The 16,895-nt window shown below is 55.6% G+C and overlaps 1 protein-coding gene and 1 non-coding gene across 7 annotated transcripts in view; both read right to left on the bottom strand.

Moving 5' to 3' along the window:
• The window catches only part of PAQR5 (progestin and adipoQ receptor family member 5), a 47,776-nt gene that overhangs the window by 20,118 nt on the left and 10,763 nt on the right, over window positions 1-16,895 (bottom strand). For 4 of the 6 annotated variants that reach the window (XM_072951149.1, XM_072951153.1, XM_072951152.1 and 1 more), the window contains exons 1-2: window positions 7,450-7,956; window positions 6,947-7,112 (exon numbers count right to left, since the gene is read on the bottom strand). The exons of 1 other annotated variant lie outside the window; for it this stretch is intronic. In XM_072951149.1, the coding sequence (XP_072807250.1) occupies window positions 6,947-7,112; window positions 7,450-7,481 (198 nt within the window). In that variant the 5' untranslated portion in view covers window positions 7,482-7,956. Of the gene's footprint in view, window positions 1-6,946; window positions 7,113-7,449; window positions 7,957-16,895 lie in introns of those variants that run through there. One more of the 6 variants, XM_072951150.1, reaches the window with a different exon arrangement.
• On the bottom strand, window positions 4,605-4,762 carry LOC116285864 (U1 spliceosomal RNA). The gene has a single exon (XR_004195606.1). It is a non-coding gene; the product is annotated as a U1 spliceosomal RNA (small nuclear RNA).

Below are 16,895 nucleotides of genomic sequence, written 5' to 3' on the forward strand. Positions count from 1 at the left end.
GACCGTGGATCGCCGGGACCCAGAGGGGGGGCACCTCATCTCGTCCACGTGACTCGGGGTGTCTACCGTGCTTCTCTCTGCGGACCCTGCGTTCTGGGAGGCAGGAGAGGACGCTGCCCTAGCCAAAAACCAGAGGGGAACACAAACTAGACCACTGGGCCACATTTAAGAATCTGGCCCCAGAGCTGGGAGGATGCCTTGCCACCAAAGCCAGGGTTGGGTCCCTCTGACCTGCTGTCCTGACCCCAGACGTGGATGGGGAGGTCCATCAGCCACACCATGGGGGGCAGGGTTTAAAGCAGCTCCTCCCCAGAAAGGACAGATAGATACAAGATGGATAAAAGAAAGGGACCCCTCTGTCCCGGAGCAGCGACATCCCCCCGGCTCTGCCGCCCCCACCTGACCCTCGCTCACCAGCCCGCACCCCGGGTCTGAGCCCTGCGGCAAGCGCCGGGTGGGCAATCATCCCTGCACCGTGAGGCTCCAGCCTCAGCGAGCGCTCTGCACGGAGGAGACGGCACAGACACAGACGACTTAAATCTGAACAACAGACAAAACCTGTGAAAACAGTTTTGCATTCGCGCCGAAAGGGCAGATGGCAGTGGCTGCCTTAACCCTCCGTAGCCAGCCTCGTTCCCAAGCAGCCCCAGCGGGCGGGCGACGGCTCAGCCACACAGCAGGGGTGACGTGACCCCACCTTCCTCCCTGTAGTCGCAGGCCAGGCAACTCAGAGCGAAATGAAATCAAGCCGTGCGCAGCCTGCCACGTAGGAGTGAGACCCCCCAGGCAGTGGGTGGAAGGCCGTCCGCGGGTCTCCTTTCCCTGCCCGCCAGGGGTGGCTTCCAGGAAAGGCCCTGTGCCCTGCCAGCGGATGCCCGAAATTTCACCACGACTTGTTAAGCCCTTGGTTCTGCCAGCTGTTCAGCTGCACCTGGGGAAGAGCAGCGGGCATTCTGGCTCAGCGCTAAGTAGGAGCAGCGCACGGTGACAGCCGGCTAAGCCGAGAGGCTGAGCGAGGCCCCGTGTCCTCGTCTGCATTTCCCGTCTGGATCTCATGGAGCCCTCATGGCCTCAGGAGAGACAGCCTTTTATTGTCCCCATTTCTCAGGAAAGGAAAGGTTAAGGCGTTCACCCAAGATCCCAGAAGTAGTGGGGGCGAAGCTGAAGCATCAGTTCCACATCCCAGCCTCTCGCACTGTCCCTGGCGGCCGCCCCGCAGGGCTCATCGGAGAGGAAGCGCCCATCTCTCCGCCTGCGGGGACTGAGGACCATCACAGGCTTCCTGGGCCTCAGGGACTTCCCCTTTAAAGTGCTGCCGTGGCCCAAACTGCAGCTCCCACAAAGCCACGCTGAAACCCTGACGCCAGCACCTCTGTAGCCGTGCTCGGAGACAGGGCCTTCCAAGAGGTGATCAGTTAAAGCGAGCCCATCATCCAAGGCAACTCGAGTCCCTCATCAGAACAGCAAATTTATTAATTTATTTATCTAGCTATTTTTTGAGCAGTTTCATGTTTATTTTATTTTTTATCGAAGTAGAGTCAGTTTACAATGTTCTGTCAATTTCTAGTGTACAGCATACAGATACATACATATATTCGTTTTCATATTCTTTTTCATTATAGGTGACTACAAGATACTGAATATAGTTCCCTGTGCTGTACAGTAGGACCTTGTCGTTTATCTATTTTATATACAGTAGTTAGTATCTGCAAATCTCGAACTCCCAATTTATCCCTTCCCACCCCCCTTCACCCTGGTAACCATCAGTTTGTCTTCTGTCTGAGTCTGTTTCTGTTTTGTAGATAAGTTCACTTGTGTCTTTTTCTTCTCTTCCTTTTTTTTAGATTCCACATATGAGTGATATCATATGGTATTTTTCTTTTCTTCCTGGCTTACTTCACTTAGAATGACAATCTCCAGGTCCATCTATGTTGCTGAAAATGGCATTACTGTATTCTTTTTTATGGCTGAGTAGTATTCCATCATATAAATATACCACAACTTCTTTATCCAGTCATCTGTTGATGGACATTTACTTTGCTTTCGTGTCTTGGCTACTGTAAATAGTGCTGCTATGAACACTGGGGTGCAGGTGTCTTTTCACATTAGAGTTCCCTCCAGATATATGCCCAGGAGTGGGACTGCTGGATCACATGGTAAGCCTATTCCTAGTTTTTTGAGGAATCTCCATACTGTTTTCCACAGTGGCTGCACCAAACTGCATTCCCACCAACAGTGTAGGAGGGTTCCCTTTTCTCCACACCCTCTCCAGCATTTAGTGTTTGTGGACTTTTGAATGATGGCCATTCTGACTGGTGTGAGGTGATACCTCATCGTAGTTTTGATTTGCATTTCTCTGATAATTGGGGAAATTGAGCATTTTTTCATATGCCTATTGGCCATTTGCATGTCTTCAATGGAGAATTGCTTGTTTAGGTCTTCTGCCATTTTTGTATTGCATTTTTTTTGTTGTTATTAAATTGTATGAGCTGTTTATATATTCTGGAAATTAAGCCTTTGTCAGTCACATCATTTGCAAATATTTTCTCCCATTCTGTAGGTTGCTTACAAGTTTAATTAGGTCCCATCTGTTTATTTTTGCTTTTATTTCTATTGCTTGGGTAGACTGCCCTAGGAGAATGTTGCAGGGTTTATGTCAGAATGTTTTGCCTGTGTTCTCTTCTAGGAGGTTTATGGCATCTGGTCTTATATTTAAGTCTTTAACCCATTTTGAGTTTATTTCCTTGTATGGTGTGAGGGAGTGTTCTAGCTTCACTGACTTACAGGCTATGTCCAGTCTTCCCAACACCGCTTGCTGAAGAGACTGTCTTTTCTCCGTGCGTGTTCCTGCCTCCTCTGGCCGTAAGCGTGTGGGCTCTCTGTTCTGTTCCATCGATCCGTATGTCTGTTTCTGTGCCAGTACCGTGCTGTTTTGACGACTGTAGCTCTGTCGCATTGTCTGAAGTCTGGGAGGGTTATGCCTCCAGCTTTGTTCTTTTTCCTCAGGATGGCTTTGGCAGTTCCGGGCCTTTGCAAATCCTTATACGTTTTAGGGGTCCTGGTTTGAGCCCTATGAGGCGCGTCCTGGGTGGTCTGACAGGGTCACATTAAGTCTGCAGGGGGTTTGGGCAGTGTGGCCACTTTACCAATATTAATTCTTCCCATCCAGAAGCGTGGGGTGTATTTCCACTTCTTTGTCATCTTTAATTTTTTAATCAATGTTTACAGTTCTCCACGTATATGTCTTTCACTTCCTTGGTCAGATTTATTCCTAAGTGTTTCATTTTTTTGGACGTGATTTTAGAAGAGATTGTTTCTTTACTTCCTTTTCTGATATTTCATTGTCCGTGTAGAGCAACGCCCCGACGTCTGTGTCACTCTTGTGTTCTGCTGCCTTGCTGAATTCTTCCGTCAGCTCCAGTAGATTCGTGTGGGGCCTGTAGGGTCTTCTGCATGCAGTACCACATCATCCACATACAGTGACAGTTCACCTCTTCTAGAGGAGGAAATGCAGACCCACGGGGAGACACTGGGGCGTGTGTGCACAGGGGATGACCACGCGAGGACTCAGCAGGAAGGCAGCGTCTGCCGGTCGAGGAGAGACCTCAGGAGAAACCAGCCCTGTGGCACTTGATCGCGGACGTCCAGCCTCCAGGACTGGAGAAGGTGACTCTCTGCCGTTTAAGCCTCCCCGTCTGCGGTGCTTTTCATGGCAGCCTGAGCCGGCTCACACAAGTGTGGAGGCTGGATGCCAACTCTCTAAGCCAGAGGCTCTCCGGCTCTTCCTGCAGGTGTCTGCAGGCCTCCCGGGGATCTCATTGCAGTTTGGCGGGGCCAGGTGAGCCTGCATTTCCAACACTTTCCCAGGGCCTGTGATGCTGCAGCCAGCTCTGGCTTCACCGCCCAGACGCCTGCCTCAGCATCACGCTGTCCCCTCCCTGCCCGGAATCTAGCTCATCCCGGAAGAGGAGGTGCCCTTTAGGTAAGTCACCATGAGCCCAGGGGCCCGGACATGAAAAGCCAGGGAGGGGTGGTCAGGGACCAGCGAGGAGTGTGGCCAGGGGTTAGTGGGAGGGGCCCGGAGACGGGGAGGGCAGGGAGCAGGCTGCAAACCGCTGCACCAAGTATGAGTTGTCGCTCAGTGCAGACCTGCCGCGCGCCCAGCCCCGGCCGGACGCCAAGCCCCTCGCGCAGGGCAGACCAGGCTCAGCCCCGGCAAGAGAGAGCACGCAGGCTGTCACGCGAAGAAGTGCCAAGCACCGCCTGCACACACCCCACACGCAGTCACTAGGACCGTGAACAGGCTGGATTAACAGCAAGCATGGCTGGTGCCAAGCGATCGCAGGTCAGTGTTAACTTAGAACACTGGGGTGACACTCCTTAAAAACAAGTGTCCGGCATTCAGTCCAGCATAAGGATGCTGTCACGCACGCAGCCCAGTGTTTACACAAGACGACGGCAAAGTCCCTCTGCTCGAACACGTGCGACGGATAAAAAGTCATGGAACAAATTACCGCCGTCTACGGGGGAGGTTCCCGAGGACATCAGCACCTCAGTGAACAACAAAGTGGGGAAGAAGGACACACAGACTGTTTTCTTCTCTTCAGGGGAAGCGTGAACAGTCCCCCACTGCCACAAATTACGCAGTCCCGTTTCCCGCGTCTGGGGAAATAGCAGGGCTCAGCACGTCCGGAGGCGGTGGATGAGCCTCGCCCTGGGAGGACCCCTTCGTGACCACGATGTCTGCCCTCCACGCAAGTACACAGATGGTTTTTAAAAGGTGCACGTTACCCAGTACAGGTCGGGTGTCCCGGAGTGAGAAGGCCCACTGAGTGGCCAGCATCATGCAGGGTGCTGATCGACAGAAGAAAGTCAAGAAGCTGAAACAGTGAAGCGTCCCGTTGGGTTCACAGTCTTTGACTGAAGAACCAGAAAAACAATCTTCAGTTTCAGGCATTGATTTAAAACTCTACCATAGGCGAGCTTGTGATAACCACGCAGCATGACTGGAGAGGCTGTGACAGGCCACACAGAGGCCTCCCAAAATGTCCACGTCCAAGCCTCCAGCACCTGGAAGTGCGTCAGGTCATATGGCAAAGGGGAATTAAGGTCACGAATGGAATTAAAGTTGCTAATCAGCTAACCTTAAAGTAGGGAGATTGTCTGGATGATCCAGGCAAGCCTAATGGAATCACGGGGTCCTTAAAAGTGGAAGGAAGGGAGAGGCAGAAGGAGATGTGACTCCGGAAGAAAGGTCAGGAGATGCACAGCTCCCGGCTTCGAAGACAGAGGACGTGGGCCGGGAGCCGGGGACAGCGGGAGGTCGCCAGGAGCTGGGAAAGGCAAGGAAGCACACTCTCCCCCAAAGCCTCCACCGGCATTTTGATCGCAGCCGAGTGAGACCCGTGTCTTCTTCTAACCTACAGAACTGTGAGAGAATGAATTTATCTGCTTTTTCAAGCCACCGAATTTGTGATCATTTGTTATGGCAACAAAAGAAAACTAACACAACACCGGAATTTGTCCCCAAATCCAAGAACAACCTTACTGCAGAGATGGCAGCCTGTGGGTCAAATTTCTGACTGGAAGAATTGATGCCTCCTTTGGAACAATTCAAAGAGTATACACAGCACTCTCTGAATCTTCCCCGATACGGGACATCTTGCCGAAACGTGTATCAAGATGGACCATAAACTCTTCTTATTTATGCAAAGGGAATGCCAATGAATATCATTAAACACTCAGATTTAACTTAGGCAGGATGTGCAAGGTACTGAAAGAAACCAGTGGAACACAGAGGGTCCTCAAATACAGAGCAAAGCTCATCTTGGTGGGAAATGACATCAGCTCTGAGTTAGAGCAACGCCCCGGGAAGAGACGTGCGCGGCCCGTGAGAGCGGCCGGGGCACCCTGCTCCCCGGGTGGGGGAGCCGGCCTCACTTCCCACGCGTCTGACACCTGCCGCGGCCCTCGGCCCCACCCCCAACAGCCCCGCCCCACGCCGTCCCCCCGGCCCACGCCATCTCATGGGCATCTTCTGGCCACGCAGGCTTTAGGGAGAAGGTTTGCGGGCCTGTCTCCTCTAAATCTTCCAGTAAGTCATTTGGAATTTATTCTCCTGGGGAAAGTCATACGGGCGTGGGGGTCAGCGGAGTGGAAAGGAGCTGTCCCCTCCACCCAGCATCCTCCAGATGACGTTTACACCGTGAAATAACACTCACTCAGTCAAAAAGGAAAGAAATTTGACTCTGAGACAGGTGTAATGAGACGTTTGCTCTTCAAGGAGGACGTGCCCGCTGGGCCAGCCCACAGGCAGACGGCCTCACCTCCCGCCAGCACCGCAGAGGACCAGTCCCCGGAGGGGCATTCGGGGCAGCTGCCCTGGGGCTCCCCGGCCCAGGAGGATCAGCCACCTTTCTCGCCACCTCAGCCCACACCTGGCCTGGGCCTCCAGCACCCGTGGGAGGGGCCTTAAAAAAACATCCCCCCACCCCATGCTGCTGGCTTCATCTCTTCAGCTTAAATCTAGTCCTGGTTTTTTTTAGAAAGCATTTTAATTTTTTTAAAGTTTTTTAAAAACAATTTTTTCCCTTTTCTGGGGGGATTATGTTTACCATTTATCTTAATGGAGGTGCTGGGGGCTGAACTCAGGGCCTCGTGCATGCTAAGCACACGCTCCACCACTGAGTTACACCCTCCGCCCGGAGCCTGCAGTCTTAACAATGACTTCGCTTCAGGATGAAATGCAGCCGTCATAGGGAAGGGCTACACCTTACATGGTTTCGGGGTCCCTTCTGTTTCCAGGCTCGGTGTAAGTGAGGGAAACAGGAGGCTGGAATCCCCTGATGGAGTCTGGGAGGGGCTCTGGGAGAGAGTGGGTCTCACAGAGCAGTCACCGGGCCCCAGCCACAGCCGGGAGCTCAGCCACCTGAATGAGAGCACGTACCTGGGGCACCTGCTCAGCGCTGAGCAGCCTCGGGAGCTTCAGGGTCAGCATCCTGAATCCGGGCTGGGAAGGCCGGTGGGTGACAGCCGATTCCTGTGGGCAGGTCTCGCTCAGAGTCCCACCATGGCCCTGATGCCTCTGGCCAGCCGATGTCCGAGCTGCTTCACTGAAAGGGGGCAGCGAGAAGAAACCCAGTGAGTGTCAGCCAGACGCCAGCCGGATCAGACCGTCAGACTGTTTGACCACGGACATGCCCTTGCTCCTGATGGCAGGATAACCAGGCTTCCTCAGAAACGCCCGCAAAGCAGTCAGACTGCTGAGTCATTCATTCCGCGAGTGACAGAGGGAGACAATTAACTCACAATACGGGCAAGCATAAAGCCGTGGCGCTGGACGGGGCCACAGGTGTCGCCCAGAGCCCTCATGTTGCACAAGGGGGTCAGAGGGGTGGAGTAACTTCCCTGCGGTCACACAGCTCAGGAGCGCTGGGGCTGCTCGCTCACCGTGTCGTGAGCTGCCCCTGGGCAGACAGCATGAGCCCAGGTCTGCGTCCCCTGAGAGCGGTGCTCCAGACCACCCAGAGAGAAGCAGCTCTTCCAGAAGGTTAACCAGAGCGTGGTCGCCCGGAGGCACAGAAGAGCCAGGCCCAGCGAATCCAAGGTGCCGCTGGAGACGGAGCGACAGGACTGTTTAAGTGCAGGATGAAGCCTGCTTAACAGCAGTGAACCAGAGGAACCCAGAGCCCTCCGGGCAGGCCCAGGAAACAGAAGAACACAAACTGGATTCAGCAAAGACAGAGCAGGGCTGGACATTGACCACAGTCAGTGCCTTGTCTGCTCCCGTGGCGCCGGGCTGAGTCCTGCAGCCTCCTTCACGCCCCCACCCTGACCCGGGGGGCCCTGTCCCGGCCTCCGAAGGCCCGAAGGCCTTGCCTGCACCTCTCCGGCGGCACCAGCCACCTCTGCCTGCGAGCAGAGCTGCCCGCCTGGGCCTTGTCCCTCCAGCACACACTCGCCGCCCCTCCCAGCTGGGGAGGGCCCTCCTGAGATGCTTGGGACTCAGGGTGTGTGCCTGGCGCAACCCCAGCCTTCAGCAAATGCTTCCATCATGATGCAAGGCTGCTCATCCTTTGAACTTAGAGTGCATTTTTGTTTTTGTGGTTTGTTCATGCCTTTGCCTCATTACAGTTCTTCATGTTCCACGTGTTACCATCAGGAACTGTGCACAAAGCACAACGTAGTTACGTTCCACCATAGACGCGCTTCACAAACACTGGTGGGAGCATTATTCACAACAGTCAAATCGCGGAAGCCGACCAAGTGCCCCTCAGCAGGTGAATAAGCACAATTACAGACAGGCCCCGGCTGACGCACACAGTGGGGTGTGGCCGAGTGAAAAGGCCTGGCGTTCTGACGCGCGCTGCAACGTGGATGGAAACCTGGAAACAACATGCCAGGCCAGATAAGCCAGTCACAGAAGGACACACGCATGATTCCACTTGTCTGAGGGCCTGGAACAGGCGACTCACAGACACCGGACGCAGAGCAGAGGCCCCGGGGTTGCTCGGGGCGCAGAGCTCCTGCACGGGTTGAGAAAACGCTCTCGAAGTGGGCAGTGGGATGGCTGTGGAACTGTCATGTCGCTGAATTATACACTTGAAAATGATACAGAAGTTATATTTCTGAATCACAGGATAAAGAAAATAATCTTTAAAGCACATGTACGTTGTACCCAGGTTAAAACCTGGAAGCCGATACTTTGCAAACAACGGAACAACACTGACGTGCGTGGACCTGGTACACCGTGGTCCTCCAGGCTTTTTGACCTGAATCGCCAAGCTTTTATTCCCAGAACACTACTAGTTCACCTGGTGGCGGGACTGGAGATGACTGTCCAGTACCTGGGGACACTCAGGCACACCAGGAAAACCCCAAGCCATAACAGGGCCACGGCTGGGTCTCCACGGACCTGGCCACCCTGGTCCCCTGGTTCTCCTGGATCTCAATGTCGCGGGCAAGAAGAAGGAAAGAGATGGTCCCTGCTCGCTCTCGCAGCGCACAGCACCAGGCAGGACGGCCGACTGGGCCTTGTGAAAGCACACGATTCACCCATTTCTTCCTTCAGCCAATGTGTCCGGCATCTTATTCGCATGACAAATAAGCCCTTAAGGGCAAGGGCTCCGAGCAGAGCCAGTCGCTCCCTGTGGGCCGCCTCGGCTGGAAGGAAAAGGCAGGAATTTAGCTGAAGTCAAAGCTGCACAGCTTTGTGACACACACGGCATCCCCCGTGCCTAAACTCAGCCGTGCGGGCTGTACAGTAACTGGAGGGAAGGGGGGGTCACGTCCACCCCCAGGTCAACCAGATGTCTCGGGTGGAATTTTTCTGAATTACAGTAAAAACAAAATAACAAAAGCCCTTTCTTTGAGAAGGAAAATAGAAGCAAAAGCTTCCTTCTAGGAAGAGAAGTGGCTCTGATTAAAGGGAATTAAGTCCCAGCAAGAGCCGGAGGACCTAGCTTCTCTTTGCTGCTGAGAACAGATGAAGAATACAGAGCGCCGACAACGGTGCTCACGGCCCAGCTGCTACACAGTGACCCTGCTGGTCAGCTCACAGGGGACACCAGGCTCGACTTCACTGCTGCGAGAGCGGGCGGCGTCTTGGGTCGTGCTCTCCCGCCGCTCAAGGGCACCAGGCCTCTCCCGTTAATACCCTGTTACTCCGTGTCTTAAACGTCCACCTTGTTGTTCGCGGATGTGCGGGGCGTCTCTGGATGATCAGGGACGTCGCGGAGCACAGCCGAGGCGCGGGCTCCGCCTACTGCCAGGCAGCCCAGACTCGGGATCGTCGCATGAGCCCACTGGTCTTTCCAGTCTCTCTCCATCACCAGCCAAGCTCTGAAGTTCACCAGCGTCGTGCAAGCCAGAGCGTGATTTCCAGCATTTCAAACGGCAGCCTGGTTTGTTGCTCTTTCCAGAGTTTTAGAAACAAGACTGAATAAGACAGAAAGGCTTTGGAGAGTTCTGAAATCAAAACACAGTGTGACGCTCGGCCGATGCGCCAGCCCCGCGCTGCGGCTCAGAGAGGCCCACGGCGCCGCGTGCACCTGCCAAGCTCTCCTAAGTAGCCCCAGAAAGTGAGGGAGAGGGGAGGGCGGGGCGGCTCACGGCAAAACACCACCTGAGCTTCAGGCTCGTCCCCTCAGATCTAAACGAGGGGACTTAACAAGAGATGACACTGGGCACCTGCCTCGTGAGCCCTCGCAGGCGAGTGCTCGGGCCCTGTTCCTGTCCACCCTCCTCACAGCAAACTTCCACCTACACGCTGCACATCCCGGGCCTTAAAGGACTCGGGCGGCAAAACTTACCACCCCCCGAATATGTTTACATACAAGGCGGCCGAATGTAAACGGACGGGCTGCTTCCCAGCGAGAGGCCCCAAAAACGTGTCGCTCCTGGAGACGCGTTTCATCACCGTGACCTGCTCAGCCAGACACGCGCACTTAGAACCCCTTACTGTGTCCAACACGGTGCTAACTTTTAAGTGTCATTTTCCACTCCCAGGTCGTAGAAACAAGGATAACTCGCACCAGTGCAGAATAAAACCCCCATCCGCATCTTTGGCAGCAGGATTTCAGCCGCCGCTTTTTGGAGTCAGCTACCACTGCTGCAGAGAAAGTCTTCTCACTTCCATCGAAGTTACTCAGAAGCAGCACCTTTTGAAGCTGTGCTTAATGCTGCTCTACGTCTGCCGTCGTGACACTGTGGGCAGTGTGCTTTGAAACACTTCACGCAGTGTGATCTGGAGGCGTCAGCTTTAGCCCACACCTCTGGGGCGGCGGCTCACCAGCATTTGAAGACTCGCCGTGGGCTCACATTCCAGAGGCCTCAGCTTTGGCTGGGTCGGGGCTATTTTTGATCAACACCAGAGGGTTTGCTGGTTATCGGAATGGATGCCGTCTCACCGGGGAGATCAGTGGAATCAGAGACGTGCACGCTGGTGAGAAGTGTCGCACAGCTGCCCACCCCGCGGCGGGAGCAAGGACAGTGACGGGGCGCCCCGGGGTGGCTGCTCCTCTGAATGGGCCCAGTTGGGCCCTCAAAGGAGGATTCAGGGCCTGAACCAAGGAGAAGTCCAGCGGGTGCATCCACCTCACATGAGCCCTCAGGAAAGGCACCGAGAGCCCCCAAGGGGGAGGCTGCAAGGACTTCACCTGCCAACAGAGGGGCCACCTCACTGTTTTTGTGCCTGCTTCCTGGAGAATACTTGTGTGGGGGGAGGGACGAGGTGGGACTCGGCCTGAGACACCCTACCATGTGCTGTGGCACCCGGTGCTGAGGCCGGGGTCCGCCAGCCCTCACGGACCTTGAAGAACCGACACGTTTGAGGCTGCGTCTCCCAAACTTCAGATCCTGCCAGGTGGAAGTCACATCTCGGCTTCGCGTACCAGTAAGACAGAAAACACTGCTGCCAACTCTAATCACGGAGCAGCGCTGGCGTCAGAGCTGTCTGCATGTTTGCTTGTTTTGAATGTGCCCGTAGGAACGGACGGAACGCAGCAATGGTAAGCGAGGGACTGGCTCGGGTCAGTTTGCACGGCGACTCTGCAGACTCACTTCTCTGATTTCCACGGGCTCAAAAGCTCCCGTACAGCAGAACCAGGCCTTCCAAACGGGAGAGCAGGTTCCCGAGAGTAAACCCCAGTCGGAGGTCCGTGGTTTGCCCCTCTCTCTTTAAGCTGATGGTGCATTTCAGGTGCCTCCTGAAAGGATCCCAAACAAGCACTCATGGGGACGTTTTCAGGTGACCGTGCCTTCCCCAAGCAGCCCAGAGAGCTTGTTGTTCAAAATAAAGGAAGAAAGGATGAAGAGAACTCTGGACGGAGCCGACCGCAATGCCACTCCTTCTTTTCTGGAAAAGCGTGACGTTGGAAAACATCCGACTCCCCAGACGTCCCTGAAGAGCTCACACCTGGTGCAGATCACCACTGACCACTGTCACAGGCACACCTGACGGTAAAACTGCAGTTAGAACCAGATGCTTCTGGGGGACCACAGGACAGACGTCACATCAGGGAGCTAGGAAAGACTTCTCGAAGAAATGGAGCTTCCGCGAAGTCTTGACGAAAAAACAGGCAGCCTGCAGCCATGGAGGGGAGGGCATTCTAGGCTGAGGGTGCAGAGGGAGGAGGAGTAGTCCACAGCTCAGTGTGGAGTGGCAGGGGGCCAAGGTGGAGCCTGGAAAGAGCCCAGGTGAAGGCACAGCGTGGACCCCGCCTGATGCAGTGGCGGGGGGTGGCGGGGTCAGGACTGGAGGTCCCAGGGGTGCTGATGGGAGAGAGGGCGGCGACCCTAGGCTGGGAAGGAGAATTAAGAGGGGTGCAGGCCACTGTCAAGTTCTGATTCCACCTTTACTGTGCGCCCTCGGGCAGATTCCTTAATCTCTTCAATTTGAATTTTCTTATCAGCTAAATGAGGATAATTGAACTATCAATGGCTCTCCTGAGGACAAAATAACACCACTGCCTCCTGAAGCACCTCAGCTCTGCGTTCCGCTCCGTAATGCTCCTTCCTCCTTGGCTTATGATCTTGCCTGAAAACGGACTGTTTCCCCTTGGCTCTGCCCCACCTCCCTGGCTGGAGCTGAGGCTGAGGGGCCGGCGCTCCACAAGCTGGAGGGGCTGCCATGGTGACCTCCTGGCTTGGCTTCGGGACTCGGTGAGCAGACCGAACCCTTCCTTCGTCCCAGCTACCCGGCTGTGCAGCCTATTTACCACGAGGTGACTGCTGCACGTCTGAAAGAAGCTGGATGATACGTTTTCGCACGTTGGAGAGAAAAGTTGGAAACGATCCAAATTGCTGGCAAAAGAGAGCTGCTGGGTAGGTCGCGGCCCGTCCACATAAAACTGCACTGTGTGGCTATTAAGGTGCGACAGGGCTGTGGTTACAGCAGGAAACGGTGCCAACAGCACAAATCTTGTAACGCCGTCTGTATAAACCTGTGTTCCTTCCAACTGCTCGCGTTCACGGCCAGAAGCGTGTTGGGAAGGGCGCTCCCCTCAGGCTCGCGGTCTCTCTCTGTGCGCGGTGGGTCCACATCACGGGGTCTGCTTTATTTTCCCCCTTCTGCTTTTCCGTAATGAGCGTGTGTGTTCTTACCAGCGCTTAATTAATTGATTTTTTAAAATAAACTAAAGCAGCAATGCCATTGAAAGGAAACAAATGAACGAGCCCTCCCACTTGGCCAGTTCTGGAGAAACAACCATGTGAGCCAGCCCAGGGGCTGCGAATGTTGGCGTGCCCTCACACCCACTGAGCGGGTCAGCCTGCCTGCTGGCCCCGGGCAACGCTGGCCTTGCAGTCCCCCATTCAGGGTCCCTGGGGCCAGGTTCTAAAGCCAAGCAGCTCCCCGTCACGGCCAGGTGAAGGCGGAGGCGGGAGGGGCGCCCTGCACTGGGAGCACCGCGAGGTCGTCAGTACTAGGCACACAGTGAGCGCGTGCTGTGCACCAGGCCTCGCGCTAGCCCTGGAGGTACCTGGAGGTCCCGGAAGACGCAGGCCGCCCCCATCCCCCCGGGACTCCGGTCTAGTGGAGGGAGAGCCCAGGAAGGGCCAGGAAACCCCAATGACCCCTCAGAGCTCCTGCAAGGCTCTGCCCTCCTGGCTCATGGGCCACACTTTGTGCTTCTACGACAGAACTATGGAGTCCCTTCTGGAAGGTCCCGGGGACGCCACTCCCTGCAAGGCACCCCGCTAAGCTCCCGCCAGCCTTGCTGCCCACTCGCGCCCCGTCAGCCCTCGCGGTCCTGAGCACGCCGGGCTTTAACACTTCACGCTCTCGCGCCTGCGTCCTCGGGGACAGACGCCTCTGCCTCCACTGTCTCTTCTGGATGAAACTCTTCCCATTCCTCCGGGCTGAACTCAGCATCACTTGCAAGGGTCTCTGTCATCCCCTTTGCAAACCTCACAGTGAAACACAAGGCTCTGGCTCCCCTCAGGTCTGTCTTCCTCACTGCTAGGCCCGAGGTGCCCGCCCCAGCGCCGGCACAGCGCCACTGCAGAATGAGCGCATGCTCACTGAGCAGCCGGACGGCTCTGCGCGGCCGCACCCTGGAGTCCAGCGGCAGGGTCGGGCCCATCTAGGAACCTCCACCTAGTGGCTGCACGCTCTGTTCAAGAATCCTGCGCCTCCATGCCAAAATGGTCTACTTTGCTTGCTCTAACATTTCTAAGATCTGAAATCTCAGATCAACTGTAAAAAAATGTTTGAGAGATCTGGGAAAACCTGAACACTGGATATTTTATGATAACAAGAAATGACCCACTCTTAAGATGTGATAACTGTGTGGTGGTTACACTTGTTAAAGGGCCCTTTTCACTTAGAGATGAATGCCGCAGCAAGCCGATGGGAAACGACGCGGAGTCCGGCTGGAGCGGGGCGGGTGGGCGGCGCGGGTGGACGAGGTCAGCTGGCCGTGAGTTGATGACCATTGAGGCCGGGCGTGGAAGTTCGTTACACTAACTTCTCAGTGTGTGTGTGTTCTTAAAAGGAGACAATCACGATGAAAAAAACAAAAAAACAAAAAATGCTGAAATGTGAAACATGCTTCAGCCGTCGCACAGCAGCACACAAAGCAAAATGCTGTTGCAAGCGTAGTTATTACTGCTCTGTTCCAGGCTTTCCTAACGTGTGGGACACCAACGTGACAGCCGTGAAACGCACACAGGAAGCCCTGCACCAAAATCTCCACCCGAACGAGCTGAAGCTGAAGAGCTTCAGGACAAACCGGAAATGCCTTAGGGACAAAACCCACCTCCTTATAAATAAAAGACTGCAGCCCCAGAAAGAGAAGCCAAAAGGCCTTGTCAGCGGAAAATGCCCGCGGTATCTCACAAGCACATCTTCTCTGCAGCCAGAGGTGAGTCGGGAAAAGCTTCTTCCAGAGAATTTTATAGGAAAAAAGACACAGTGACATAAGGATCCTGCCAACCTTGGTTTTAAGATCCTGCTTTAAAAGGGATCAAATGACATTTCACCTTCCGTTTTTCATGGTTAAATCTCGTGTTTTTGAGGTGTGTGGGTTTCATGTCTTAAATAGTTCATTTTCGTTTATCTGCTAATACAGGCCAGGGTTACAAGGTCTGTTTTTATAAGTCTGTGTTCACTTGATGTTCTAAAATGTTACACATCTTCTGTCTTTAAAATTATTAAATATTTTCTTGGACTGATGAAACTTTTAAATACCTTCTTATAAAGCACAAAGTGTGCTTCAGTATCGGGTGACAGACACAGTGAGATGGCCCCAGCCATTCTACTCCGGGGTAGGCACTTCCACGCACTGCCGGAGCTGGACGGGGGTGCCAGGGGTCTAGCCAGCTCTCAACTCGCGATGCGCCTTGCACAGCACGGCCAAGGTCGAGGCGGCTGGGATTCTGGGCCAAGGTGAGAGCCGAGCCGGTCCGCCGCCGAGCCCTGGAGAATCAGGACCAGGTGCCCAGGCTACGTGGCTTGCTGGCAGATGCCTCCCCCAAGGTTGGGAAGGGGTGAGTCTCTGCCAGGCTGATGGAAGGTGTATGAGGCCCTGACTGGGGGGTTCCCTTCACTCCAACAGGAAACCGTCAGGCTGCTGGGGAAGGCACGGTCCTGCCTCCACCCTCCTCCCAAGCTGCTAATCTGATCAGAAACTTCAAGTCTGAGATGGAGCTGTGGCCGTGAGAGAGCCCAGACCACAGGAGGAAGGCAGGCAGGGAGCCCCAGTGGGGACTTGGGCTGAGGGCAGGCACCTTCCCCCGTCCTGGGGAAGCAGCTCTGGAAGCCCGGAGGAGGCACGTGCCCTGAGGGCAGAACCGAGACCCCAGACGTGAGCTTCTGGGAGGCAGGTGTTGGCTCAAGTCACAGAGGCGCTGAGGCCCCAGGGTGGGAAGGGCCGCTCCCAGGCAGAGCTCCCACCAGGGAAACGTCCAGGTGGGGTCTGGCGTGCTGATGCTGGGCTGGGAGTGGGTGAGGTTGGGGTGGAGGCCGGAGCCTCAGAAACCACCCTGGCCGTAATTCCCAGACCCAGCCGTGCATCCAAGCCACCCAGGGGCTTGCTGGGCACACAGAACCACCTGAGTGCGTCTGTCTCAGGCTTTCTCAAGCTGGACGCTTGAGGGGTGGGGGAGCCTGGGACTCTCCCCCGTTATCAAGCCCCAGTGGTGACCCCACACATGCCCAGTCAGGAAGCACCTGCCCTGACCTACACCTTCACACCCAAAATCCACCAGGCAGACATGCCCAGAGCCCAGAGAGGGCAGGAGTGCGGGAGCTAAGGACCAGCACTAGCGGGCGAGGGTGCAGAGCAGGTGCGCGGCAGTGGGGAGGGGGAGGCAGGACGGGAGAGTCGTCACGGGCGCCAACCGAGCAGGGAGCGGCACAGAAGAAAGCACAGCCGCCCCCCGCAGTGAGTCCCTTCCTCCTGGGGAGATAGAGGCGCCCAGTAACCCGCAGCGGAAAAGGGCGGGCGGGCGGGAGACGCCCCCGCGGGGCCGCCTGCCCCCTGGACGCGCCCGCCGGGTGCTCCCCAGGTGCCTCAACGCCACACACGCAGGCCTGACCACCGCGTCGTGCCCGTGTGCTTGGTGCCTGCTTCTCCCTCGGCTTTAAGGTGCTTTGCCCTCCTCCTCCATCTGCCTGGAAAATTCCAACTCAGCTTTCCGTGTCCGCCCAAGCCCCACTCCATCAAGCTCCAGTGCCCGCGCCGGCCCTCAGCCCCGGGGCCTCCTCTGGCGCCCCTGCCGCACCTGAGGCTGCATGGATGCTCCTGGAGCATGTCCAAGCCCTCGGGACAGCAGGCTCCCGCCTCGTTCACTGCTGGGTCCTTGGAACCAAGCACTGCACCCAGCACGCTGGAAAGAACTCAGAAAATGCTTGCCCAGCGGCCCTGAGGAGTCCAGAGAAGGAGCCCAGAGCAAGG

This window comes from Vicugna pacos, chromosome 27, assembly GCF_048564905.1.
Source record: "Vicugna pacos chromosome 27, VicPac4, whole genome shotgun sequence".
In the NCBI taxonomy this organism is placed as follows: Eukaryota; Metazoa; Chordata; class Mammalia; order Artiodactyla; family Camelidae; genus Vicugna; species Vicugna pacos.